Raw genomic sequence first — 27,125 nt, forward strand, 5'->3', positions numbered from 1 at the left:
GCCCCAATGTTTGTGATGCCGAGAGGAAAACCCAGCTCCAAAAACATCTGCAGTGGATGGAGAAGCCTGAAACAAAGTATTTTGGACACAAAAATCATCTAGAGAGCTGTGAGGTGGACACTCCTGTGCTGGGAATGGCCATCAGCTGGGGCTGCCCAGGGCAGAAGGTCCCAGAAGACAAACACAGGTCACACTGATGGATCTCCTGTGTGCTCCAGCATTAGGCCAATGAAATTACCTTAACCACCTTTCACATTTTGATAGAAACAAAATATTCCTCAGCCCTTAGCCAAAGCAGTTCCACACAGCCCTGGTGGGCACAGGCTGCTCCAAGCCCTTTCTGCATACCCCCTGCAGGCTCTCCATCCAAGGCTGACTGTGCAGCTGTGCTGAGCAGAACTGGGCAGGGAGGCTCCTGGTCCTGGCAGGCAACAGGCAGGACCAGCAGAGATCCTCTGTCCAACCATGAGACAATGCTGCCAGGTGGCTCAGGCTTCTGCCTGCAAAGCTAAGGCCAAGCAGTACAGGAGGGCTGTCCCAAGGCTGTGTCGCAGCAAGACACAGCATGCCCAGGTCATGCCCATCCCTGCTCACACAAACCTCCTACCACATCCTGGGCTGCATCAAAAGCAGTGCAGGCAGCAGAGTCAGAGAGGGCACTCTGTCACTGCTCTGGTGAGACCTCACCTGCAGTGCTGCATCCAGGTCTGGAGCCCTCATTCTAGGAAGGACACAGACCTCATGGAACAGGTCCAGAGGAGGGCCACGAAAATGATCAGAGGGTTGGAGCAGCTCTGCTATGAGCACAGGCTGAGGGAGCTGGGGGTGTTTAGCCTGGAGAGGAGGAGGCTGCAGGGGGACCTAACAGCAGCCTGCCAGTGCCTGAAGGGGCCTACAGGAAGGCTGGACAGAAACAGTTTGCAAAGGCCTGCAGGGACAGGACGAGGGCAATGGGCTCAAGCTTGAGAAGAGCAGATTTAGACTGGAGGTCAGGAACAAGTTCTTTACTATGAGGGTGGTGGAGCACTGGAACAGGTTGCCCAGGGAGGTGGCTGAGGCCCCTTCCCTGGGGACATTCAAGGTGAGGCTTGGCAGGGCCCTACGTGACCTGAGCTGGTGGGGATGTCCCTGCTGACTGCAGGGGGCTGGGGGTCCCTTCCAGCCCAGACCATCCTAGGAGTCTATGATACATCAGGCTGATCTCTACTGGAAGACAGGGAAGATGCTGGGGGAGAGCTGGAAGTCACTACAGCTTCTGGGGTGGGGCAAGACCCACCACAAGGACTGTGGCCAGAAATGCCCTTTCTCCAGCTGGCTTCTGCTCAGGCTGTAACTAGTCCTGACAGCAGAATAATTCCATCAGACAGAGGTGCAAGATGATCTCCTGCCCTTCAGCCCTCGCCCAGACAAGTGTCCCATCCATTCCAGACCAGTGGAATGTGAAAGGTCCTCGCCCTGCTGTTGATGCAGGGATGTGGAACAAAGCCAGGAGGTGCTTGGTGTGAGACCCTCTGCCAGTGCCTATGGTGACCCCAACAGCCTGCCCCCAGGGCAGCAAACACTTACCACAAGTTGACGAAGTTGATGAAGCTCGGGGAGAACTCCCTCTCCTCTGAGTTGCTCAGCTGGGGGGGGTCTCCTTTCACCACCTGTGTCAGCTGGTCAAAGACACTGTTCCACTTGGGGTAGGGGAACCTCCCTGTGGCCAGCTCGTACTGCAAAGACAGCAACAGCAGCAGGCAGGTTACTGGAGCTGAGCTCAGCCAGGCTGCAAAAAGCTCTGCAAGGAGCCTGAACCCCAGTAAAGGAAGACTTAAGGTGGGATGCTTCCAGGAGACTTTCAAGTGGCTTTCCAGTATCTGAAGTGGGCTACAGGAAGCCTGGGGAGGGACTACTGACACGGTCTTGTAAGGACAGGATGAAGAGGAATGGGTTTAAACTGGCAGAGCAGAGACTGAAACTGGATGTTAGGAAGTTCTTTACAGAGAGGGTGGGGAGACACTGGCACAGGTTGCCCAGGGAGGTTGTGGATCACAGTATCACAGAATGCAGTCACAGATGTGATCCACAACCTCCCTGGAAGTGTTCAAGGCCAGGCTGGATGAGGTCTGGAGCACCCTGTTCTAGTGGGAGGTGTCCCTGCCCATGGCAGGTGGTTGGAACTGGATGAGCTTTGAGGTCCCTTCCAAGCTAAACCATTCTGTAATTCTAAGCCTCATCCCAGCCTCTGTACAAAGCTCAGCTGAGAGAAGGGAAGGGGACATGGTTTAAACTAGAAAGAGACCTTCAGACTGGAGAGAAGAGGGAAACGTTTGACACAGAGGGGAGGCAGCCCAGAGAGGTGACAGATTTGCCATCCCAGGCCAGGCTGTTTAGGGCTCTGAGCAGTCTGCCCTAGTAGCAGATGTCCTGCTGACTGCAGAGGGTTGCACTGGATGAGCTCTGAAGGTCCTTTCTCACCCAAACCATTCCAGGAAGGTTTTACCCAACAGTAGAATTCTGCTGCCCGTTAGGAGCACCTCCAGGGCTGACCTGGCTGTGCAGTGCTTTCAGGCTAGTAGTGTCTTTTCCTCCACGGAGTACAACACAAAGCAATGCTCTTACTGAGGTGTGCAAAAGTAGACCAAACCCTCTGGTCCCTTTTCAAGCATCCTAACAACCACTAAAATAAAGATGAAATCACACAGTCACAGGACATCTACAGCTGAAGGGCCCCACCAGGATCATCCAGACCAGCACCCTGCTCCTTGTGGGACAATAACAAGGAGCATTTTAAAACACCAGTGGAGAAGACAGAAGCTGCTGGTTTATACTTAGTGCTTCTGCATCAGCACCTGGAGAAGGGGAGGACTCCTCTATTTCCCAGTGTGTGCACCCAGCAGTGCTGTGGTTAAGCAGCTGGGATCCAGGATTAACTGAAGGCTTCTGCACAGCCAAAGCACACCAGATGCCGGGGCTGTAAGAGGCTTAGAACACAGGCTGGACGCTCTGCTCTGCAGCCCCACACTCACCATCCATTCTCAGGGGGTTTCATTTATGACCCAGCACCATCTCTGCCCTGCTTATATCTCTTCCTCTGCAAAACACAACTGCAGCCACAGAGACCCTCAGGAGAGCATCTGCCTCAGAGGGGGTAACAGTGCTGCTGAGCCAGGGGGTGCCCACTGCCATCTCAACATGCTAATGCTGCACAGCAGCAGAGCTGGGCTTTGCTTTAAGCCTGTGTTTGACACCAACCTGTTCCACCACACCCAGGCCACCCAGCAGGAGCCTCCTGCTGCAGAGGTTCCCATCCAAGCCCCTGACTCACCAATGTAATCCCCAAGCTCCAGACGTCTGAGCGGACGTCGTAGCCTTGCCGGGACGCGCTGGGGTCTATCCTCTCGGGCTGCAGAGGGAAGAAGGAGCAGTCACAACCTGTGCCACACAGCAGGGAGCCAGAAGCATCTCAGACTCAGACAGAACTTGGAGTTTATCCTGCAAGGCAGAGCCTGGCACAGCTCTAGAGGCAAACCTGCTGCTAGGGCAGATGCCCAGTTCCAGCAGAGAAACATCTGAAGGACTCCCACACTGGCTGCCTGATGGCAGCATTCTGGATGGCCCCAGGTGATACACACAGGAGGGAAGGATGCATCCAGAGGGACCCGGACAGACTGGAGAGAAGGGCCCAAGCCAACCTCATCCAGCTCAGCAAGGCCAAGGGAAAGGTCCTGCAGACGGGGCAGAGCAGCGCCAAGCACAAAGCCAGGCTAGGTGACAGAAGCAGAGAGTCTCCTCCTACGTGCCCTGCACAGTCAGACCTGCCTGCATGGCACTGGAATCACAGAACCCTTAAGGCTGGAAAAGACCTCTGAGATCATCGAGACAAACTTTCTACCCAACACTTCCATGGACACCTCCAGGCATGGTGACTCTACTGCCTCCCTGGGCAGCCTGTTCAATGCCTGACAACATCATCTCTTATTTGTGACTCAGGCCAATGGACTCCTAAGCTAAAAGAACAGGAGTCAACAGCGACCAGGAAGAGTCACATTTCTGCAGTGGAGAAAGCAGAACAGACACTACCTGACAAAGGAGTCCTCAGCTCCAACCACAGGAACAGATGCAATGTGGAAGCTGCCAGCTCCTCTGGAGCCTCTCTCCTTGCCCTCAAACAGGTGTGAAACAGAGCCCGGTGCCCTGCCTGGCTGTGGCTGGTGGTGGCAGTGAGACAGAGCACAGGGTAGCGCAGGCTGCAGCTGCACCATCATCTGTGCCAGGTCAGCTGCAACCCCTACCCCGAGAGCTTCCAACCAGGACTGCCAGAGATAACCAACCCTCACTGCACCCACACCAGCTGGGTAGAGTCTGCACTGAGAGCTGCTCACCACAGCCCAGCAGCTGGATGTGGTTAGGGACACTGCAAAGCCACAGATTCAGAGGAAGGGACTTCAAAGCCCATCCAGTGCCAACCCCCTGCCATGGGCAGGGACACCTCCCACCAACCCAGGTTGCTCAAAGCCTCATCCAGCCTGGCCTTGAACATCTGCAGGGAGGGGCAGCCACAGCGTCCCTGGGCAACCTGTGCCAGTATTGCAGATGTGGTCTCACCAGAGTAGAGAGAGAGAGAGAACCTCCCTTGATCTGCTGGCCTCACTCTTCTCAAAGCACCCCAGGAGACCACTAGCCCTCTTGGCCACCAGGGTACATTGCTGGCTCATGGCTGCACTGAAAGTATCCAGAGCTGTTCCAAGGTCTCTGACGAGTAGGAAAGACAGGATTGACAATGGGATCTCCAAGATGACCTTCCCTGGCCTACTGCTAACAACGACCAAGGAAATGTAAGCTCAGTGCTGCTGAACTCTGCACATTGGGAACCCCTTGCTGGGGAGGTAACAGAGGGCTCCTAAGGGCCTGCTGTGATCTGAAGGGCTGGGAAGCTGGGCCGTGGTTGGATGCTGGAGCAGACACAGAATCAGCAGCAGCAGCAATACTCTGGGGTGACAGCTCCCAGAAGGACAGGAGAGCATCAAAGCCCAGCACAGCATCACCAGCAAAGGCTGCTGCCTGGCGACACAGGAGGAACTGCTGCATCCTCCAGAGCTGGGCCCCACACAGGAACTTTGCTCAGTCTCAGGGTTTACATTTGCAGAGAATGCTCAAACCTCAAGGGGTTTATGGCAGAGCCACAAAACCCATCTGAGCTGCATTAAGGGCTTAAGTTGCTCAGCCCCTAAGCTCCTCAAAGAACAGCTTAAGAGGTGACTACATCAGAGTCAGAAAAAACCTGCTGGGGAAGGAGCCTATGGCAACTGAAGGTCTCCTTAACTCTGCAATGGAATCACCTCCCAGGGGAAGTGGTGGAGTCCCTGCCTGGGGCAGTTTGAGGGCTCAGCCTGGCAGGGTGCTGGGACAGCTCATTCCAACTGGGCTGGGACCCAGAAAGGTTGGAGCAGATGGTCCCTGGGGTCCCTTCCAGTCTGGCATTCCATGATTCTGTGCTGACTCCTGCCCTCTCCTGGAGCACCTCTCTTTGCTGCTGCCATCAGCACCTGTGCCTGACCAGCATAGGGCAGCACTGACCTGGAGGGAGTAGCACAGAGCTGCCAGCAGCTCAGGGCAGACACAAGCCTCTGCTCTCTCTCCAGCCTCATCAGGGCTTCATTTGAGCAAGTTGCCCTGTTTCACCATGTGCACCATGGGTCTGGAGCTGGCACAGGCTGTGCTGTGTCCCAGCACAGCTCTCCAGTTACAGACCTCACCTGCACTGCTCTGTGCAGCTCACTCAGTCACTAGCTCTGCTAGAAGGAGTGAAGAGAAAAGGTCAAACACTCAGAAATTCAGACTCTCTGCCTGCCAAAGTCTACTGCCTGTCCCAGATGTATCTTCAGGTTTTGTTTCCCTGGGAGCAGAGAGGAGAGTTCTTTCAAGCAGCATTAGCAGCACTCAGTGCTGTGAGACAGACAACCAGAATGAAACTGCAACCAAAGCTCCCTGGCAGTAACACACACAGCTCCCTGCACCAGGTGAAACCAAGAGAAGCATTTTCCCAGCAGCCTGGTGCACAGAAGTGTTTCAAGCACTCAGCTTTGAAAATCTCCACCTGTAGCAGTTTAAGAGCTAAGGCTCTGGTTTGTTCTTAAATGAGAGCGGAACTTTCTGGACATTGTTCTGAACACAGAGTGGGTGAGCAGGGCACTGCTTGTAAAAAGAAAATAATGATGAAGTCTGTCCCCATTCTTCGGGTTGCTAAGAGGTCCAGATGACTGGACAGGGCTGAGTGATAGGATGGACTGGATGGTCTTGGAGGTCTCTTCCAACATGGTTGATTCTATGAATAAAAAGTCAATAAACAGCTTCTCACTCTTTGTTCCCTTTGCTTTCTGCCTTACACCTCCTCCACTGCTCCTCTGTGCATGACTGAACTGGTACCAGGTGAGCCTTGCTGGTTTGCTATCTGGGGGAAGAGAAGGAGGAGGTGTGGGCCCCTTCTGGGCTTTCTTCATCCAAGGGGCAGGGACTGGATTTCAGTATCATTTCTAACCTGCATCTAACTGTAGATACTTGTAAATATATTGTGGATATATGCCTGTAATTTTAGCTTGCTGTAAATAGAGCTTTATCTTACTTCCAAGCTGTCTGAGCTGGTCTGGTAAATTTTATTTAGGGAGTGATTTCCTATACCCACCACACCAGCACAGCTCCAGTGCTTGGCAGGAGGAGGGAAGGAAATGGGCAGGACAGACTCCCGGGAGCCACAGCTCAGCCTGGGTGATTTCCACGCAGCTGCTCTGCTGCTGCAGCTCTCCAGAACCACATTCTCCTGGAATTAAGTTATGGCACACTTTGGAATTGAAGTGGTTTGCAGAAATCTCTCTAATCCTGCTCTGCAACAACTTCTGTGACATAATCTCACCATAGCAAATGGATCTCTTGCAGAGCAAGGAGAGCTGGCAGCTGGCTGGCACTGCCTGCCCCATGCACTGTCTGCTCTGGAGCACGGGTGGGTGCCGCCGGCAGGCTCTGAGCAGCTCCTCACTGCAGCACCACAGCACTGGAGAAACCCACCGAGGAGTCCCTGAAATTTCCTGAAAACCAGGAGATTTGGTCACCTTGCCACAGCCTGGGGACCTGTGCTGACACTGCCAGCAGCAGCACTCAACCCACAGCATGCTCTCATCTGGGAAGGGGGAGCTCATCCCACGGGAAACAGGTTGACAGAGGAGGGCAATGAAGATGGGGAAGAGCCTAGAGAATAAATCTTATGAGGAGCTACTGAGGGAGCTGCAGATGGTTAGTGTGAGGAAGAGGAGGCTGAGGGGAGACCTCTCTGCTGTCTACAACTACCTGAAGGGACATTGCAGAGAGGCTGCTGCTGCTTTCCTCTCACGGGTAACTGGAGACAGAAGAAGAGGGAATGGCCTTAAGTGGAGACTGAGTAGGTTTAGATTGGACATTAGGAGAAAGTTTTTCCACAGAGTATGGTCAGGGACTGGAATGAGCTGCCCAGAGAGGTGGTGGAGTCACCCACCCTGGGTGTGTTTAAGGGTCGTTTGGATGTGGTACTTGGGGATACGGTTTAAGGTGAACCTTGTAGAGTAGGGCTCTAGGTTGGGCCTGGTGCTCCTGAAGGGCTTTGCTAACTTGGGCGCTTCTGTGTGACAACTCAGGCAGGCAGCAGAGCCATCCTGTGCCAGGGCAAGCCCCTGCTCAGCCCAAGGGCACACAGCACCCCAGGCCCCATCCTCATTAATATTTATAAGTATGTAAAGGGTAAGTGCCAGGAGGCTGGAGCCAGGCTCTGCTGGGTGATGCCCAGTGCCAGGACAAGGGGCAATGGTGGAAGTTGAGGCATAGGAAGTTCCATGGAAACACGAGGGAAATTTTTTCCCTATGAGGGTGACAGAGCCCGGAAAGAGGCTGCCCAGGGAGGCTGTGGAGTCTCCCTCTCTGGAGATATTCAAGAACCTTCTGGCTGTGTTCCTGCGTGACCTGGTTTAGGAGATGCTGCTCTGCCAGGGGGTTGGATGGGATGAGCTCTGGAGGTCCCTTCCAGCCCCTGCCACTCTGTGCCTCTGTGAGCCCCACTCACCGCCATGTACGGCCGGCAGCCTGCATCCCGCGTCTTGGCGATGGAGTCCACGAGCTGCCCACTAATGCCAAAGTCACAGAGCTTAATATTCCCATTTCTGTCCAGAAGAATATTGGAAGGTTTGATGTCTGCAGAGGAAACAAATCGAACCCTGTAAGGCAGGGCTGGAGGTTTCAGCTTCCAGAAGAGCAGCTGCAGAGAACCAGCAGCAGCAGGATGCACCCACAGCCACTGAGGGTCCTGACTGGGAACACAAATGAAATGGAAGGAGCCCCAAGGATGCCACATGCCCGGGGCAGACACCCAACTACCCTTAACATCCAAGTACTTTTACTCTGATCTGGTGAAACCTCAGCTATGGGACCCCCAACACAAGAGGGCCATGGACCTGCTGGAGTGGGTTCAGAGGAGGATGCAAAGATGCTCAGAGTGGTGGAGGACCTCTACTGTGGGGACAGGCTGGGAGAGCTGGGGCTGTGCAGCCTGCAGAAGAGAAGGTTCCAGGGAGATCTTAGTGCTGCATTTCAGCACCTGAAGGGGACCTGCAGGCAGGCTGGGGAGGGACTGTTCAGAAGGGCCTGTGGGGATAGACTGAGGGCAGTGGTTTGGAACTGGAGCAGGACAGAGTTAGGTTGGACATCAGGAGGAAGTTGTGCCCAGTGAGGGTGGGGAGAGACTGGCACAGGCTGCCCAGGAAGGTGGTTGAGGCCCCATCCCTGGAGACAATAGTGATCAGCCTGGCTGTGTCCCTGTGCAGCCTGCTCTAGCTGGACATGTCCCTGCTGCCTGCAGGGGGTTGGAAAAGATGACCTTTGAGGGTCCCTTCCAACCCAGTGCAATCTGTGAAACTGTGGAATCAACTCTCATGGCAAAGCCCAGGCCCAAGAGGCAGTAAGCAACCTCTGAGATGCAGCAAACAAAGCCTGTACTCACACGCAGGGCACTACAGGTGCCAATCACAGTGAGACCTAGAGCAAAAGCCACCTAAAAGTCTTGCAGTTCTTTTTGTGAGCAAGAACAGAAGAGAGAAACTCACCTCTGTGAATGATTTTCAAGTTTTCTTTTAAGTGGTTTAGTGCTTTCACAGTCTAGGAAAGAAAAACAGATGAAAAATAAGCAAATCTCAGAAGATTCCTACACTTTTAAAGCTTTTGGAGCTCCAAGAACAGAGGAAAAGCATTAAACACGTTCTGGGTGCTGCATTAAAAGCATTTGGTGCCCAACCTCCCCTGCAAACAGGTGGTGATAGAAGCAAGGACACACAACACCCCTGAGCTGCAAATACCTCACACTCTGGGAGAGGGGAGCAGGCTGAAGCAGCTTCTGCTGCTAATTATCTTGAGTAATAACTTCCTGGAAGCCCTGTGCTGTACTTTTCAGAAGGGAACAACTGCTCCTGTTCCACTGTCTGAGCAGCAGCAGTGTGAAGGAGCAGCTGAGGCTGTTCTGATTTAAGCTTCCCCCAGCAAACTCAGGAGATATGACTGCACAGGACAATCTGAAAGCCCTCCAACATATCACCATTTTAACCCATTTTGCCTCTACTAAAAAGAGCACAGAAGCCTCTGGCCAACAGACTGCCCTGGAGATGCTGCCAAAGGGGTGTCCATGATGTGCTGTGCTCTGAGGCTGTGCTGTAAGCTCTGGAGCTGTACTGCTGTAAGGATGAAATCCAGCACCAAGGGACAGCTCCCAAAGTCTTCTTCCTGCTTGTCCAGCCCTGTGGTCAAGTGTTTAGGTGATATGAAGCTCTGGCAGGCTCTGGGGCAGCTAAGTGCTGCCTCCTCCTCACAACCCACCTTGCTCCTCTTGTGCAGGCTCCTGTCCTGGCAACAGAAGCTGCCAGAAGCCTCTGAAGCATCGACTGCACTTTAAGCAGGTCTGTGAGACAATGACACAATGTGGCTTCCTTGGACCTGAGCTTCAGCAAGAGGAAGCCTCCTGGCCTTGGTGACTGAATGCTGGTTCAAATCCCAGCTGACCCTGCCAGAAGCTTCTGGCACCCCACCCTAAGCAGGCAAAGCAGCTCACAGCTCTTCAATCTTGGGTAAGAAAGCTCTCCCATGAAGTGAAGGGTGGAGCACACCAAGTGGTGAGCACATGATGGGGACTACCAGAGCAGTGCACACACAAACCTTCTGCACCTGATGCCCTCCAGATCTAAGATACTCCAAAACTACCAGAGCTACTAAATGCCATTCTTCACTTGTTCTCTAGAACGAGGTGGGCAGAGATGAACCCCAGAACACAAAGCCTAGTCAGAACCTGTCTCAGTGCCTGAAGCCAGTCTGTGCTCCTCCCCTGGGAGTTGTTTGGGCTTAAGACACAGCATGAAAGAAGAGCAGTGTTCAACAAGCAGCCCACAACTCCTACACAGCACAGCTGAACTTCACCTCCTCACGTCTGGTGTGGGCAGCAGGTATGGCAAGCTTTAGCCTGCTCAGTCCATCCAGCATTCACTCCCAGGTCAGAAACAACCAAGGTGTCCACTTCCCTGGTCAGGAGTTAAAGCTTTGGTGTGTTTTCAGAGCACTGCCTGCTCAGGGTAAGTGGAGAAACTGCCTTGGAGAACTTCCAAACTGCTCTCAGGTCTCTGTTCCAAGTACCTCCTATGGGCAAATAGCTCACAAAGTCTGCCTGAGCCAAAGCTGGGTCAGCATTCCTGTAACACCATGCAAACTCTAACAGGGTCTCCTCTTCTTGCCCTCACACAATCCCATGTAACCCCAAGCAGACTGCTCCTGAAGGGCAAACCTTATCCAGCCACCTCCTGTCTGCCTCAAGCCTTGCTTTGGATAGCAACACCTACAGTCAGTTGCTGGTAAGACGATGCAGCCCCTGAGCTGCAGGGCAATCACTGTCTGCCTTTGACAGGCTTTACAGTCCTGGCTGTAAACATCTCAGTGTGCTCAGGTACAGCAGGTACAGCTGCACTCAGCAGTTGCTACACTGCCCCTAAGCAGAGTGAAGATGGCTCTCACCAAAGGCCTGGACCTGAGCAGAATCTGTGCATATTCTTCCAAGAGGTTTGTGGCTTGCTAAGCACCTTCCCCTCACCCCAGCAGCTCAGGACAGCAGCTCACTGCAGGTGCTAGAGATGACACAGCTGCCCATCTGTCACCACCACAGCACAGCTCCAGCAGTCACTCACTTTCCCTTAGTACTCTTAAAATGGTCCTTCTGCAGCCTTCCATCTCCCAGCAGCATCACTGAACTAATTTGTTTGGCTTGGTCTCAGCTTTTGAGTGGGCCTGGACTTTTGGGTTAAGCCAAGGAACCACCAGCCAGGTTCTACACCTGCTGAAGATTCACTTCTACTTCCAGGAACCTGGGCACAAGGCTACCTGAGGTCTCTCTGGAGTGGCTCAGCTTCCCCTGCAGAAATCAAATGGACCTGACAGATCTTTGTGGGCAGCAGCAAAACAGAGGTTTCAAGGTCCTTTCCTCCACAGTTCAAACCTAAAAGCCTGCTTTGCAGGGCCAGATCCTGCTCCAGTGTTTAGACAACCAAGGGATCATTGAGTCACAGCCAAAGGTGACCTTACAGGGCTCCTCAAAAGGGAGGCAGTGGGATCCAGGCAGCAGATACTCTGGGTGGGACTCATCTCACTCCACCACCTAAGGCACCTAGAGATGGGAACTCAGCTCCTACGCAGGCACCAACCTCTCCTCTCCTCACTGGGTAAGGAACACACTAAGGCCACCAGAGCCTTGCTCTCCAGTAGTTCTGTGGGGCTGAGGTGTCCTGGCTCCAAATGGCCAAGCTCTTGCTCCCTTCCCAAACAAGGGAAGAAGATCCAAGCTCATCCATTCAGCACTCCTTGGGATGAGACCACCTGTACCCAGCTTCCACCACTGCAGCCACCACCAGCACACATGAAGGGATGACTGGAGAAGGGGCTGCTGCTGATGATGTTCAAGCAGAACAAAGCAGGAAGCTGACCCTGAGGTCTCTTTAAGAAGTGACTACAGCCCTCTGGACCTGCTTTTCCACCAGGCAATCCCCATGGAATAGACAGGTTCCACTCAAGGCCCTGTTCTGCTGCACACAGACCAAGCTGCTCCCTTCCACCTGAGCCAGAGGCAGCTGCATTTTGTCACCTCAGCCTCAAAACAAGAAAAAAAGGCTTCAACAGGATACTCACAGCTAAAGTGATTTTGCCTAGGATTTCTTCTGGAATAACATCATCTAATACACTATATACATATTTGTAAAACTTATCAAACGAGGTAGACATGAGCTCCATGCAGATCCAACAGTCACCCTGCAGAGAGAAGAGAGGAGAAGGTGTCACTGCCCAGAGGCAAACATGAGGGAAAAGGTCAGAGAGTACAGAGCTCCTTGGAGCCAGGGAGGTGGTGGAGCTGCAGTCCCTGGAGGAGTTTAAGGAAACACTGGAAGTGGCTCTTAGTGCCATGGTCTGGTCAGTGTAGTGGCATTAGGACATAGGCTGGGCTTGAGGGGTGGAGGTCAAGTGGCTGGGGCCAAGCTTTTTTGGGTGGTCAGCAGCAATATGCCAAGGAGCAACAGAGTTTGAGAAGGAGCCTGTGGATGATCTGAGACCGTTTAGTCTTGAGAAGGCCGAGAGGAGATCTGATCAATGTGTACAAACACCTGAGGGCTTGATGAGGGCACAGACAGAGTCCGCTCAATGAGTTTGCTGATGACACCAAGCTGAGAGGCTTGGCTGATAGAGCTGCAGGCTGTGCTGCCATCCAGAGACACCTGGACAGACAGAGCTGGGCACAGAGGAACCAGATGAGGTTCAACAAGGACAAGTGTAGAGTCCTGCACCTGGAGAGGAATAACAAACTGCACCAGTACAGGCTGGGAGGTGATCTGCTGGAGAGCAGCCCTGTGGAGAGGGACCTGGGGGTGCTGGTGGGAAACATCCACGGCACAGCAATGTGCCCTGGTGGCCAAGAGGGCGAATGGGACCCTGGGGGACATTAAGCATAGTGTGTCCAGCAGATCCAGGGAGGTTCTCCTCTCCCTCTGCTCTGCCCTCATGAGAACTCATCTTGAGTACTGCCTTCAGTTTGGGGCATCCCAGTTAATGAGGGACAGGGATCTGCTGGAGAGACTCCAAGGGAGGGCTATGAGGATGATGAGGGGACTGGAGCACTGCCTGATGAGGAGAGACTGAGGGACCTGGGGCTGCTTAGTCTGGAGAAGACTGAGAGGGGATATGTTTATAACTATCTGAAAGCTGGGGGTCAGGAGTGGGGGGACAGGCTCTGCTCACTTGCTCCCTGCAATAGGACAAGGAGCAATGGATGGAAGCTGCAGCACAGGAGATTCCAGCTCAACACAAGGGGGAACTTCTTGACTGTAAGGGTCCTAGAGCACTGGCACAGGCTTCCCTGAGGTTGTGAAGTCTTCTCTGGAGCCTTTCAAGGCCTGTCTGGATGTGTTCCTGTGTGCCCTGAGCTAGATTGTATGGTCCTGCTCTGGCAGGGGGGTTGGATTCAACGGTATCTCTGGATCCCTTCCAACCCCTGACATCCTGTGAACCTATGAGAAGGGGAGTTCCAGAGGCAAACAAAACACAAGCCAGAGCGACCTCACAAACGTTTCCCACTTGGAACATGCAAGAAGCCCCGTAGCTGGCTGCAGGATGGGAGCTTTGGACAAGTAGAAGGGCACAGCAGAAGCCAGGTGTGCTGCTCACAGTGAGGTTTCTGTGTTTATATTGACATGGTGGGAAGTGCCTGGAGCTTGCACAGTTCCAAACACTTTGCTCATCAGCATCAGGCAAGACAGTCTTGTCCAGAGACTATTCTTCAACTCAGCTCACAGCCTCATCATCTGTCTTCAGCTAAGGCTGAGTGAGGCTCCACACTTGGTAGGAGCTTAGACATGGTCAACAACCCCTAGCCCAGCATCACTTCGAGTTTAAACAGGTAAGAACCAGCAGAGCACAGGAAAAAGGAAGGATCAGTGGCTTGATTTTAGGGACTGGGATTTATAGCCAGAAGAGTCACCTGCAAAATTGCAAGGGGGCAGGAACTGAATACTCAGCCCCAGTTTGGAGCTTTAGCCACACCACTGCCCTGCTTTCTCTAACAGCTCCCTGGTGAAGCCCTGCAGGACTCTCTGCAGCCTGCTGCACCTGACAATATGCAAAGGTGACCGAGGACCAGTAGGTCTCCATTCTCCTTCCCTGGTGGAGACAGACTGGGTTTGTGCTGAAGCAGTGGAATAGAGCTAAGGCTACAGCCTGTGCCTGTACTGTGCCTGCTTCACCACCAGAGCAGCTGCAGTTGGCAGGTCTTGACATTCATCTTCTCCAGAGCCATTCCTCTTGCAGAGGGACCAAATGCTGCAGTTCAGTGCTGCGCACCAGTGCTGCATCCCTCCTCTTGTGCCTGCAGTGAGCAGACCCAGCTCAGCCACTGACTGGCGTCCAACCTCAACACAGGGCTGCCCAGTCCAGTTTCTCAGCCGCCCTTACCGAGCATCTGAAGCTAGATGGCAATGGGAGTGCCTGTGCACAGCACAAGGAGACAGAAGGATACCTTCTGGGGCCCTGCAGCATAGCACCTACCTTAAATTACAAGAGTAGATGCTAAACCAGTCACAAACATGAGTGATTGACATCATATTCCTGGCCAGGAACAGCTAAAGTATGTGAGGATTAATGGTGGCCAGCTGACACAGCTTTCCATGGCTAATTCCAGCTCTGATTCAGTTCTTCACTTGGAAGCACTCCTGGAGGCATCCTGTTGACTAACCCACCCCACAGCATGTGCTGTGTGCACAAGGGCTCAAGCAAGGTGACAGCCTCCAGGCTACTTATGGTAGAGACTGCTCCTGTCAAGAAGACAGGAAAGTTTGGGCTCTGTCCTGAAAGGAAAAGATGTAGAGAACAGCAAGAGAGGTGATCAAACTCTGAGTTTCTGTGTGTGATACAGGCTGGCACTTAGTGATTAGGACATGAGTGAGATGTGGACAGACAGCTCGGCACAGAGCCCGAAACAGCAGGGTGAAAATTCATTCAGTCGAGGTGATCTGCCTTCCAACCAGGGGTGGACAACCAAAAGAACTGCAAAGATGACATCCTGTGATCCACAACCTCCCAGGGCAACCTGTACCAGTGTCTCACCACCTTCACTGGAAAGAACTTCTTGCTAACATCCAGTTTCAATCTCCCCTCTGCCAGTTTAAACCCATTACTCCTCGTCCTGTCATTACAAGGCCTTGTCTATAATCTCTCTCCAGCCTTCCTTTAGGGCCCCTTCAGATACTAGAAGGCTACTACAAGGTCTCCTCAAAGGATTCTCTTCTCCAGGCTAAAGAGCAGCAGATGCCTGCCAGCTGGGGCTCTCTGACCCAGCCAGATCACCCTATGGGAGCTCTGACAGCAGCCACCTTCACAAAGCGACCCCTCGCAGTCACACCTCTCAGCCATATTTATGACCATGCTGTGCCCAATCCAGCAGCAGGCACCCTGCTTGGAGCTCATGAAGAGAGAAGAACAGCAGGAAAGAAGAGCCAGAAGTGCGCAGAGAGCCACAACAAGGAGTGGGAACAGCATGGGATGTGCTTGGCAGCCACCTAGGCAGCTGCGCGTCCCCGGTTAAACCCCCCGGGATGAAGAGTGGAGAGCTGTGAAACCTAACAGAAATCAACTCTCTCCTCCTGGCTGCAAGCAGGGAAGCGCAAAGGAAAGAAGGGAAAGGCAAACTCTGCTGGGAGGAAGCAGGTGCGAGGTGCCCACCTCTCGGAAGAGCGCGCCATAAAACTGCACAATGTAGGGGCAGTCGCTGCTCCGCATCACCACGTCCAGGTCCATCAGAAGCTGCTTCTGCTCCTTCTCATCCACTGTCGACCGAATTCTCTGAAAGAGGAAGAGTGGCAGAGACTTTTTAGCACTCCCCTGCTGTCACTGCAACCCCCTCCAGCCCCGCTTCTGGCCCCAGGCTGAGCAGGCAGCCCCTACCCAAGGCATGCTCAGACCACCTCTAGAGAGCTGAGCTGTGAGAAGTGAAAACCCCTAAAGCCATTTCATTCAGACAGTCCATTCCCCAGGCCCCTCCTGAGCTTTAGAATGGACAGGCTGAATGAAATGGCTTTACAGCCACAAAATCAGAGGGAAGTTAAAGAGCAGAGATCTCACTGCAGGCTGCAGCACACCAACCCAGTCAGGCTTTTTGATCCCAACCAAATTCCCACCCAGCTCTTGGCCATGCTGGATGGAGCTCAAGGGGCTGCTGTGAAATTGAACCAAAGGAGCAGGATGGTTACCATTGCTAAGCCAAGCAAAGAGACACAAAAAAAAACCCCTCCCAGCAGGGCTGGCAGAGGGAAAAGGGAGCAGCAGGTAAGGAAGGGGAACACATTGCTCTGGTAATGCTGATGGTGTGCAACAGTCCCACGAGCTCTTCCCATACAGCTAACAGCTCTTTGTCCAGCGTTGGCTCAGGGAACACAAAGAGCACAGAAAAGAGTCTTTAGGCATCCCTAGAAAAGCTCCACTATGTGCATACAAAGCTCTGGATGCACATGCCATACAGAAAGTCTCATCTGGGCTTGAAAGGACAATGCCAGTTTGAAGGTAGAAAAGTGCCCATGGTCAAAGGTGAAGCTCATTAAATGAAGGATGGAGAAGACCATCCAGAGTTTTTCATGGGATTTCACAGCCATATTTAACCTCTTCTACTAACTAAAGCCCTGCCTGAAGCAAAGGTGGAAGCCTGAAGGTGTGACTTGAGGTGAAAAATGATTTTTGAAAGGGGGGCAGAAGAAAAGTTAAAAAACACTTGGCAAGAAGTCCAAAGCAACTGAGGGAGCCTGGATCCTCCTTGAGGAGAAAAATCTCTTTGACTATTCGAGAAAGAAAAATAACTCAAGGTCATGGGAAAAGTCTGCAAGATGCCAGCACAGACTCCAGCAACACAGCTGGCTTGGGAGCAACTGCTGGTGGCATTGGGCCAACAGGCAGGACAAGCACAAGGCCAAGTGTCTGAAGGTGCCTTCCAGCTGCCCATTCAGCCAGCACCTCCTGAGCAGCAGCACATGGCTGTGTGCCCCAGCACTGCTCTGGGACATGGCACTAGGACAGCACAGACAGGGGGGTCAGACTCGATGATCTCCTTGGGTCCCTTCCAACCCATAACATCCTGTGATCCTCTGACAGGGTGATGGAGTTTCCTTACCTTCAGTGCATCCTGATATTGGGGGATTTCATCACTTGCTGTATTCTAGCAGCTAGAGCTCAGCCTAGGCCAGTGACTGGCACGTTTCCATTGCCCTTTTCCCTCCCAGGGCACTCTAGAGGACTTGGGCCAACTGGCAGGAGACTTGCCCAGCACAGCCAGAGCTGAGCCATCCAGCCCCTGTGGCGCCACTGTGCAGGTGCCCTTTTGCAGTCACAAAGAGAGCAAGAAGGTGGCTCAGTGGACTTGAAACCAACTCAGAAGCTTCACCTCCAGGTCACTGGTTCAGGTCTGTTTCACAGAAGTTCAGACTGAGGAGTGTGCTGATTCCTGTCTTGCACCTACACCACACAAATTTCCACAACCCCCTGCTGAGACACGAAGGCTGAGCAGACTCGATGTCTCCTGAGGTGACAGCAGCAGCACTGGGTGGATAATGCCACTGCTCTGACCCCTACAAAAGATGATGGAGGCCAAAGGCACCATGATGGGATCCATGAGGAGTACTTTAGTGTCTCACTGAGATGCTACCAACTACTCTTGAGAAGTTCAACTCTCTGGGGAGAAGAAACATCAAAAGGAGCTCTTCTCTGTGTTGTACCTAATGTCTCCTTTCTGTGACAACTCTGTACGTTGCCCCAGCCCCACCTCTACATTCCTCTTGCATCTGCCCAGTTCTGTCAGAGCCTTCCCTGCAGTGCGCTCCTCAAACTCCACAACCTCCCCTGAAAGCATATCCTCCTACTTCTGACATTTCCTTCCATCCTGCTTCTTTTCCAACCCTGGAAAGCATCTGAGAGACATCTTGTGTGGAGGAGGTGATTTGAACTGCACCCCAGAACAACACTGATCCCAAGATTCCTCCTGTTCCCATCCACCCCAGAGAGAAAGAGAAAGGGCAGGCAGAGGATGGACAGTGGCTGTAGAGCAGACACAGGAGACAAAGGACACTTGGGAGAAGCCACCATGGGCTCCCCAAAAACACTGCTTCAGGGGGTGAAGGCAATGAGATGATGCAAGACTGGGAGGTCTCACACAAGAGTGCTGGAGACTGGAGATTGGCACATCAAAGAGGGGAGAGCAGTGAGCAGCACAGTGCTGAGCTGGCACCAGCCCAGGCTGGGACAGGACCTGGCTTTGGCTGGGGTGCAGAGCAGCAGCCCCCCCTCACCAGCAGAGGAACCAGTGCTGTCCAGCCCACTAAAGAAAAGGAAGCCAAAGGTGACTCAGGTCAACAGCAGGCACTACCCAAGCAGGTTGAGAGCCTCAAAGACCATCTGCTACCTAGCTCCACACTGCAGCAGCTACCAAAGACAGACTCCTCATGGCCATGGGAGACGGTAGAGAAGGAAGACACAAGGTAAGGCAAGAGCCTGAAGGCACCAGAGTTAAGACAGGGATGGACATGTCTTGGCTTCAGGTCTCACACCTCTCAGCTTGGAAACCCTACTGCAGGTAGTCACTGCTGTGGCTGAACAAGACACACAAGGAAAAAGAAACCTTTTTTGGTGCTGGAGGCTCGTGGAAAGTCTCTTTTTTAACAGTTCCTTGTTGACCTCAAACTTCAACTGCATCAAATCCTCCAAGAGAAAACTCTCCATCCCTTTTAGCATAAACGCAGACCATGACAAAGTGACTTCTGCTAGCAGGGACAGAAGTACTGAAAGCTGTGCCCTGGGCAGCAACAATAGAAGTTGGGTATGGGTCGGACCAGTCTCAAAGTCTCAAACCTAAAACCAGGGAGATCCCAAAAACCAGACCCAGAGCAGAAGAGTCCTCAGCCAGCCCCAGCAGACCCACGTGAAGATGCTGCTGCAGTGGGCACTGGCCAGTTAGAAAAGGAAAAGGTAAGGACAAAGCTTTTAACACCAACCTGCAGACCAAGCCCTTGAGCTGTGAGGCAGCCCAGTGCTGTCCTGCATGCAGGGCTCCCACATCCTCAACAGAGCTTGGCAGTGCCACCCGAGGGCTAGGCCCTGCCAGGGGCTGGCAGGGACTGAGGACACCAAAAACCCACCAGAAATGAGGTTTGCCACTCACTGCTAAGGAGGAGAATATTGCTCTACCCATCCAAAACACATCTCCTGCTGACAGAAGGCCTCCCACTGATCACCACCACTGGCTTCCCACTCCAGCCAGCGAGGCTCTCATTCACTCTCACCATCTCCATCTAGCCCTTACTCACCCACTCCTCCCTCAGTGCCCTCCCAGCAGGGCTTGGAGCACTGGTTTCCACGGCTTTCAGCCAGCCACCCAAAGGGATGAGTGAAACAGAAAATCCTGCTCAGTAAACCCTAAAGGGGATGACTTAGGGCATCTAACTGTGTGAAGAATGGAGATGATGGTTTGCAGCTCATGCAAAGCCCCCAGAAGTCTTCTGGGGAACTGGAAGGAGAGGAAAATATGTCCTTGGACTGAGGTTAATGCACCAATGAGTCGCTCTGGGGGGCTATCAGGCATCCAGGTAAGGATGGAGGGATTATGCAGGCACAAAGAGAAGCTCAGGTTCTGCTCTCAGGGATATCAACAACCTGTCTGAGCTGTGAGACCGCCCTCAGGAGAACCTGAGGACGCCAAAGCCAGGAACATCTGGTTTAAAGCTCCAGATGAGAGAGAGAGCACTGACTGCAAGGCAAAGGGATGCCAAAGAACAAGAAAGGGCTCCACAGCTTCCTGCCTTCTCCAGAAAGAACAAAGGATCTTTAATGAACATCTCCTGGGCTTGACATCCTCCAAAATTTGTTAATCAGCAGTGCCTTGGCCAGCTTCTCCCAGCACCCAACTGAGCCTCAAATTGCTTCTGGCTTGCTTAGAAGTTTAGAGCAGAAGACCACCTGTAACCTAGTCAGAAATACTGCTAGGCTAAGTAGAAAACAAGGAACCAGCAAGGATATCTGAGCACACTAGCTGGAACTGGAGACTAGACTGGACACCACTGCAGAGCAGGACTGCAGGCTTGCAGCCCAGAAGGCAGATCATATCCTGGGCTGCATCAAAAGCAGTGCAGGCAGCAGAGCCAGAGAGGGCACTCTGCCACTTTGCTCTGGTGAGACCTCACCTGCAGTGCTGCATCCAGGTCTGGAGCCCTCATTCTAGGAAGGACACAGACCTCATGGAACAGGTCCAGAGGAGGGCCACGAAAATGCTCAGAGGGTTGGAGCAGCTCTGCTATGAGCACAGGCTGAGGGAGCTGGGGGTGTTTAGCCTGGAGAGGAGGAGGCTGCAGGGGGACCTAACAGCAGCCTGCCAGTGCCTGAAGGGGCCTACAGGAAGGCTGGACAGAAACAGTTTGCAAAGGCCTGCAGGGACAGGACGAGGGCAATGGGCTCAAGCTTGAGAAGAGCAGATTTAGACTGGAGGTCAGGAACAAGTTCTTTACTATGAGGGTGGTGGAGCACTGGAACAGGTTGCCCAGGGAGGTGGCTGAGGCCCCTTCCCTGGGGACATTCAAGGTGAGGCTTGGCAGGGCCCTGCATGACCTGAACTGGTGGGGATGTCCCTGCTGACTGCAGGGGGCTGGGATGGACTGGAGGACCTCTAGAGGTCCCTTCCAGCCCAGACCATCCTAGGAGTCTATGATACATCAGGCTGATCTCTACTGGAAGACAGGGAAGATGCTGGGGGAGAGCTGGAAGTCACTACAGCTTCTGGGGTGGGGCAAGACCCACCACAAGGACTGTGGCCAGAAATGCCCTCTCCCCAGCTGGCTTTTGCTCAGGCTGTAACTAGTCCTGACAGCAGAATAATTCCATCAAACAGAGGTGCAAGATGTTTGCACAGGGCCACGACAAGAAGCTTGAAGGTCAACCAAAGCACAAACCACTCAGCTCCCTCCTGCTGGGGGATTCCTCAGCCATTTGAACTGACTGCAGAGCAACCGGCAGAAGCTCTCCCAATGTTAGAAGTGCTCCTTGCAGGGCAGAAAGGGCCAGGGCAGCCCCTGGGAGGGGAGAGGAGCGGGACATGGAGGTCTGCCAGCTGTTTGCTAGCTCAGGGCATCACAGCTCCTGACCCACACCAGTGCCACCTAAGAGGCTGGCTGCTTTAAACATGCACTCATCTTGTGAGTTATTCACACAAGAAACTGTCCTGGCCTTTGGGAGTGCCTCTGTTAAGTGTCCCTGCTAATGAAACCCCCACACCAACTACCTCAGCATTTAAATGAGAAGGAAATGTCCTGCTCCAACAGGGAGAACGTCCCCAACCCCTGCTCCACTCTGGGTATTTTTATAGCAGTCTGCAAAGAAGCAGCATGCAAAGAACCTGTCCAGCACCTTCTTTGTGGCAACTACCACCAGCACCAGGGGGAAACCTCAGGGCTGAAAGAACCCCCCAGCTGCTGGCTGAGCTGCCCAAGAAAACCATTTCACCCACAGAAAAGGAAGCTTCTCTACACTTCTGGTCTCTGGTGACCCAAGACGCACAATGTCCTGGAGCAGCTGGGACCACAGCACATGGTGGTGCTGGAGAGTGAATCCAGGAGGGGGCTGGAGAACTGCAGACACCGCTGGGATAAACACAGCAGTGCCAGCACTGGAGCAGGTGCTGAGATGGACCAGGGCTCCCCAGAGAGCCAAGAAGCCCAGGAGACTGTTCTGAAGTCACTCCTGAACTGCCAGACTGGGCAAAAACAGGCTAAAGAGCAAACAAGAAATGGGAAGCAGTCAAAGGACACTCACTGGGTAGAACTGGAAGCTGGAGCAGGGGACATCACAGAGCTGGTGCTACAGGTTATTACTGGCCAGGGCAGGGATTTCTTGAAGCAAACTGAAGAGCTCAGACAACAGATCTGCCCAGGAGGTGAGGAGTTAATGCACCAAGTGGCCTTGCAGTTGTCAACCTGCAGAGACAGAGCTGGCACTGGACAGAACTAGACTGCTCTCTTCCCCATCTGTAAGACTCTTGGCCTCATGTGCCAATAAATACTGGAGCAAAGGAGCAGAGGTTTTTGTCAGGGAGAAGAAAACTGCTCTGGATCAGCTGGCAGCAGGGCCTCAGCATCTCCCGGAAGATCTCAGAGAGGAAGGATCACATGAACAAAAGGCTCTCCTTCCCTAAGGTGTGGGAAGCAGCACAGCATTTTCCAGAGGCAAAGACAAGAAATGTTTGACTAAACTCCTCTGAGCTGGGATTCCTCTTTCCATTTTCCTCTCCCTCTTTTCCTGATGGCTCTAGGAAGAGACTCTCCATGGCATTAAGGGGAAGGGATGCAAAAGCATGGCTCAGATGCTCAGGTCTGCCTGCAAATCCAACCTGCTGCAGCCAGCAGCCTGACAAGGCTGAGCTCCCTGCTCCTGCAGCCCCTCCAGCCTGCTCCTGCAGAGGCTCAGGACATCTTTTGCCTAAGGAAGTGTCCACAGAGGTACAAAATGACCGAGGCTGAGAAGGAGGAGCAGGACCAGGCAGAGGAGCTCACAGTGCAGCCTCTTCCCAGCAATGCTCCCTCCACCAGCTGAAGCTTTGCTGCTGCGGTTGCACAGCAGTGACAGGCCCAGGCCCATGGTCCTCCTCTACTGCTGAGGCTGAAGCAGAGATGAAGCTTCTGATTCACACAGGGCCTGGCAGCCCTGTCTGTGTGAACAGTGAGACATGCTCCTGCAAGCTGCCAGATCACCACTGACAGGCTCCAAAATGCATAAAAAGGAAAAAAAAACGGGGGAAGCTGGAGCCTCTGCCTGCAGATCCCAGCTGGTCCTGCATGGAAAAAGGGCTGTGCTGGGGCTGCTGCCACATGCACCACATGGGGAGAGGACAAGGGCTGGGCTGAACCATACTTGGGAGGAATCATAGCCTGCTCCTCGTGTGAAGACATGACAGGGAAAACCCAGAGGAAGGAGCTGAGAATGGGATCCTAGGGTAGGCTGTGGCAGCCACATCTGCAGGGGCTGAGCAGGCCGAGTGCCCAGAGGTGCCTGGACACAGCAGAAGCTGCTGTCAGCCAGAGGAAGGCTCCAGCATGGGGCAAAAAGCAATGCTCCATGTTGTGAGCTTGTAGAACAAGCAGGATTTCAATCTGGTCACAGCAGTATTTGCATTTCATTATCTGAAGGGGACTGGCAGACAGGCTGGGGAGGTACTGTTCAAAGTGGCCAGTGGGGACAGGACAAGAGGCAATGGTTTGGAACTGGAGCAGGGCAGAGTTAGGTTGGACATCAGGAGGAAGTTGTGCCCAGTGAGGGTGGGGAGAGACTGGCACAGGCTGCCCAGGGAGGTGGTTAAGGTCCCATCCTTGGAGACATTTGAGATCAGCCTGGCTGTGTCTCTGTGCAGCCTGCTCTAGCTGAAGGGGTCCTTGCTGCCTGCTGGGGGTCGGACAAGATGATCTTTGAGGGTCTCTTCCAACCCAACCCCAAGCCAATCTGTGAGGCTGTGAAATGGAGCTGGGAAGTCACAAGGGATGCAGCTGGTGGTGGCAGCTGCAAACAGGGCTTTGCTCCTCCAGAAGCAGTGTCCTCAGGTACCTGACTGCTGGAGATTCACAACAGTGGCACTGGAAATCTGGGTACTGGTGCAGAAGGCTGCAGTTGCAGCTGGGGGAGGCTCCTGTACCAATCTTCCCTGCATCTAATTAGCAGCTCCTGAAGCCATTCTGTTTCACTCATCAGTACAGAACAGCCAACAACTCTTGGCTTGCAACCTCCATAAAGTTCTTTCCTACTGCTGAAGGTCCTTGCAAGGATGATTTGCCTGATGCACTGATGTTGCTCTTGGGGAAGCACAGGAGAGGCACAGCAGCACCACCAAATAACCACAGACACTGGTTCACAACCCAGCTAGTTACAGGGCAGTGGTCCTGATGCCCACAGCACAGTGACACAACATGAGGCTGCAAGCAGGTGTCACTGAGATCACAGCCAAGGCCTGCAAACACCAGACTGACTTGTCTCCCCAAACCACTCCCTTCCAAACCTTCTCAGTCTTCCCTTACAGGATGTCATTATGCTGAAGGAGAAGCAAACAAGTGAAGCTCCTGCCCGGAGAGCAAAGAGAAATGGTGGAGAGCAGCTGGTTTCTCTGAATGCAGGTGGGCAGATGGGGCAATAGCTCTGCAAGCTGCCAGAACATGACAGGCTTGAGTGAGACAGAAAGAGCAGGAGGTGGACAGCCCCAAACACAGGTGGCTCACAGGGCAGATTCAGGTAGAGCAGATGCAGAGAGATGAATGCACAACCTCAGCTGCCCAAAAGCAGCAGCAACCTGAGCAAGAGAAAGCTGAGTGGTTGGGCAGGAACCAGTTGCTAGCTCAAACTCAGTCCTGTCCTGAAACCTCCTCTCAAAACAAGTGTGGAACAGCTGCTTTGGAGACTTCACTTCCTCTTCCACCCACAGCTCTGCCTTTGCTCACTTCTGTGTTTAATCCCCACTGGGGCAAGCAAAACAGTCTCTTCCCACTGAAATGCTGCCCTTGGCCAGACCCTCCAACCTTCCTCCGACAGGCCCTGCATGCCCAAGGCAAGGGGCTTCAGAGAAAAGGTGACACCACCCTAGCCCACCACTGTTTGACATCTCCAAGTAAACCCTCAGGCTGATCTGTTTAAAAGTGAGCCCCCAAGCTCAGCACTTCTCTTCCCTTGGGAACCAGCTCAGGGTGCTGTGCAACATCATCTCCACTGTGTGCTTCAAACACGCTAAACTGCTGCCTTCTGCCTGCCAGGTGGGAGCTGTCCCTGCAGCACGGCCTCTCGGCACTGCCTGCATTATCCTGTCAATGTCCCCTGTGCAAACACAGTCTGGGACATCAGGACTGCTGTGCCAGCAGAGGTGTCCCTTCCTCAACCAGCTCAGCTAAGGCAACAAAGCTCCCTTCTCAGAGCCTCCAGCCATGGCCACCACTGTGACAACCATAACCGAACTGGAGTTGCCCAGGTCAAAGCCCCTAGCTTTTAGGCTGGAGCTGCTTGGGGACATATCACTGCAGTAGTAGTTTTTAGCCTGTCATCTGCCAACTCCATCTACAAATTCCACCAAAGGCAGCCAGTGAAACAAGCCCTTAGCTATGATCAGCTACCAGCTCCACTGCAGGCTTTCAGGGCTTCACTGAAGCAGATGGAAACACCTCTGGTGTGGTGATGCTAAAGCACCCAGAGCCCAGGCCAGGTCCCAGCATTGTGGGAAAGTCAATGTTCACTGGCTGGTGGCACTCCAGTAACCTGGCACACTAGAAAGAAGTGTGAGTTCTCTTCACAGCAGCTAGAGCGAGGGCTGAGCCATGCCCACCAGGCACCTGAGAGCAACAGGAGCCAATGCTTCCAGAGCAGACCAGGGAGTATTCCAAAGAAGACAGAATTGGAAAAGAGAGCAACAGATTCCAACCCAGCTCACTCCTGCTCTTTGATGGGAGCCATGGGGGCACTTGCACTGGGATCATCAGCCAGTTCAGAGACTGATGTAATTTCTGCCAGCTGGCAGAAAGCAAAGAACAAGGAGAGAGAATGGCTACTGCCCAGCTCCTCAGAGACGCCCACTGAGCAGCACAGCCACGGCAAGAGAAAGACTCCTCTGGATCACCCAGCTGGGAAAGGAGGTTGCAGACTGTTTCTGGGTTTAAGGCAAGTTTTGTGTAGACAAAGGTAGAAAATGGCCAGCCCAAAGAACTGCTACACCTTCCCTCTCCTGAGCATGGTAAGCAAAAAGCAAAGACAGCAAGAGCCAAACACTCCCTAGAAGATGCCCACTCCATTTCGGCTCCTCCCAGAGACCCCAAGCCAGCAGCTGTCAGCCAGCACCTAGCTCCAGCCTAGGCTGCATCTGAACCAGTGACCCAGAGGTGAAAGGCCCAGGGCCCATCAGCAGTCTCCAGAGTGTGCTCCCCTCACAACAGCAGGTTCTTGACAGGCATTGTCAAAAGGGCACCCAGCAAGCATGAGAGCTTCACAAACCACTTGACAACAGGCCCATCAGAGCAGGTTTTTTCAGCAAACAGCAGCCTTTGCACTGGAAAGAAATAGAGGAGAGCAGTAGATGGGTGCTAGATGGAAGAACATCGATTCTCCATCCCATTTCATCCCTAGGGCACTTGAGTACAAAGGTAAGCATGGGCATCACCTACTTTAACTGCCATAATTTGCCCACTTGGTTTGTGGACCATTTTGTTGACAGAACCATAAGCTCCTCGTCCAATTTCTCCAAGGTCTTTCAAGTCCTCTGCTGTAAAATCCCAATGTTGCTCAGGGGAAATCTTCAATTTTCCTGACGATTCAATGCTGTGTGTTCTCAGTCTCTCTCTGTCAAAAATATTGGGAAGCAATTTTTCCACATTTTAAATAGTCTGTAAATGTCTCTTTTTTTTCAGCACTTGATTAAACATTAGAAGAGAGGGGTTCACAAAGGCTACAGCAACACTCTGACTCCACCAAGGATTGTGGTTGGGGGTTGTGGGGGGCGGGGGGAGGGAGGTGCAAGGGTGAGGGGAAAATGTTCAATCAAAACTGACAAACCCTTGGCCCACAGCTTCGAGAGAGGAGTTTCTCCAGCTGTGCTGTGGCATTCAGCATGTCTCACACAGCAGAGCCATTCTAAGCACTCAGCTCTTCCTGCTGTGCACAAAACACCTTTGAGGCTTTGAGCAGGAACTGAGAATATGCAGAACCAAGAGCCTGAAGGACACTCCCCAGCCCCAGCTCCCAAAAGCTTCTGCTGCTCTGCGTCACCAGGCTGCCCGCAGCTGCCTGCCTTCCAGAGGGAGCAGTGTACAACAGAGGTGGGAAGCAGAGAAGGGGCTTTGGAAGGAGTTTGCTCTTCATGGAAAAGTGCAATTTAGCTAAGAGCTGCTCCTGGTGTTAGGTAACCATGAAATGAACTCAAAACCAAATCAAGAGCCAATCACATAAAAAAGGTCAATTGCTCATGACAAATGAATCCAGAAAATGCCTGCCCCAGTGTGTCTTTAGCAAAC

General features: G+C 53.1%; 1 protein-coding gene across 1 annotated transcript in view; it reads right to left on the bottom strand.

Moving 5' to 3' along the window:
- Positions 1-27,125, bottom strand: part of MAP2K4 (mitogen-activated protein kinase kinase 4) — a 73,891-nt gene that overhangs the window by 5,418 nt on the left and 41,348 nt on the right. Inside the window, exons 3-9 of the mRNA XM_064151168.1 lie at positions 26,280-26,454; positions 15,793-15,912; positions 12,217-12,336; positions 9,108-9,159; positions 8,072-8,199; positions 3,311-3,388; positions 1,567-1,715 (exon numbers count right to left, since the gene is read on the bottom strand). Of these exons, the coding sequence (XP_064007238.1) occupies positions 1,567-1,715; positions 3,311-3,388; positions 8,072-8,199; positions 9,108-9,159; positions 12,217-12,336; positions 15,793-15,912; positions 26,280-26,454 (822 nt within the window). The remainder of the gene's footprint in view (positions 1-1,566; positions 1,716-3,310; positions 3,389-8,071; positions 8,200-9,107; positions 9,160-12,216; positions 12,337-15,792; positions 15,913-26,279; positions 26,455-27,125) is intronic.

Source organism: Pogoniulus pusillus, chromosome 11 (genome assembly GCF_015220805.1).
Source record: "Pogoniulus pusillus isolate bPogPus1 chromosome 11, bPogPus1.pri, whole genome shotgun sequence".
Taxonomy (NCBI): domain Eukaryota; kingdom Metazoa; phylum Chordata; class Aves; order Piciformes; family Lybiidae; genus Pogoniulus; species Pogoniulus pusillus.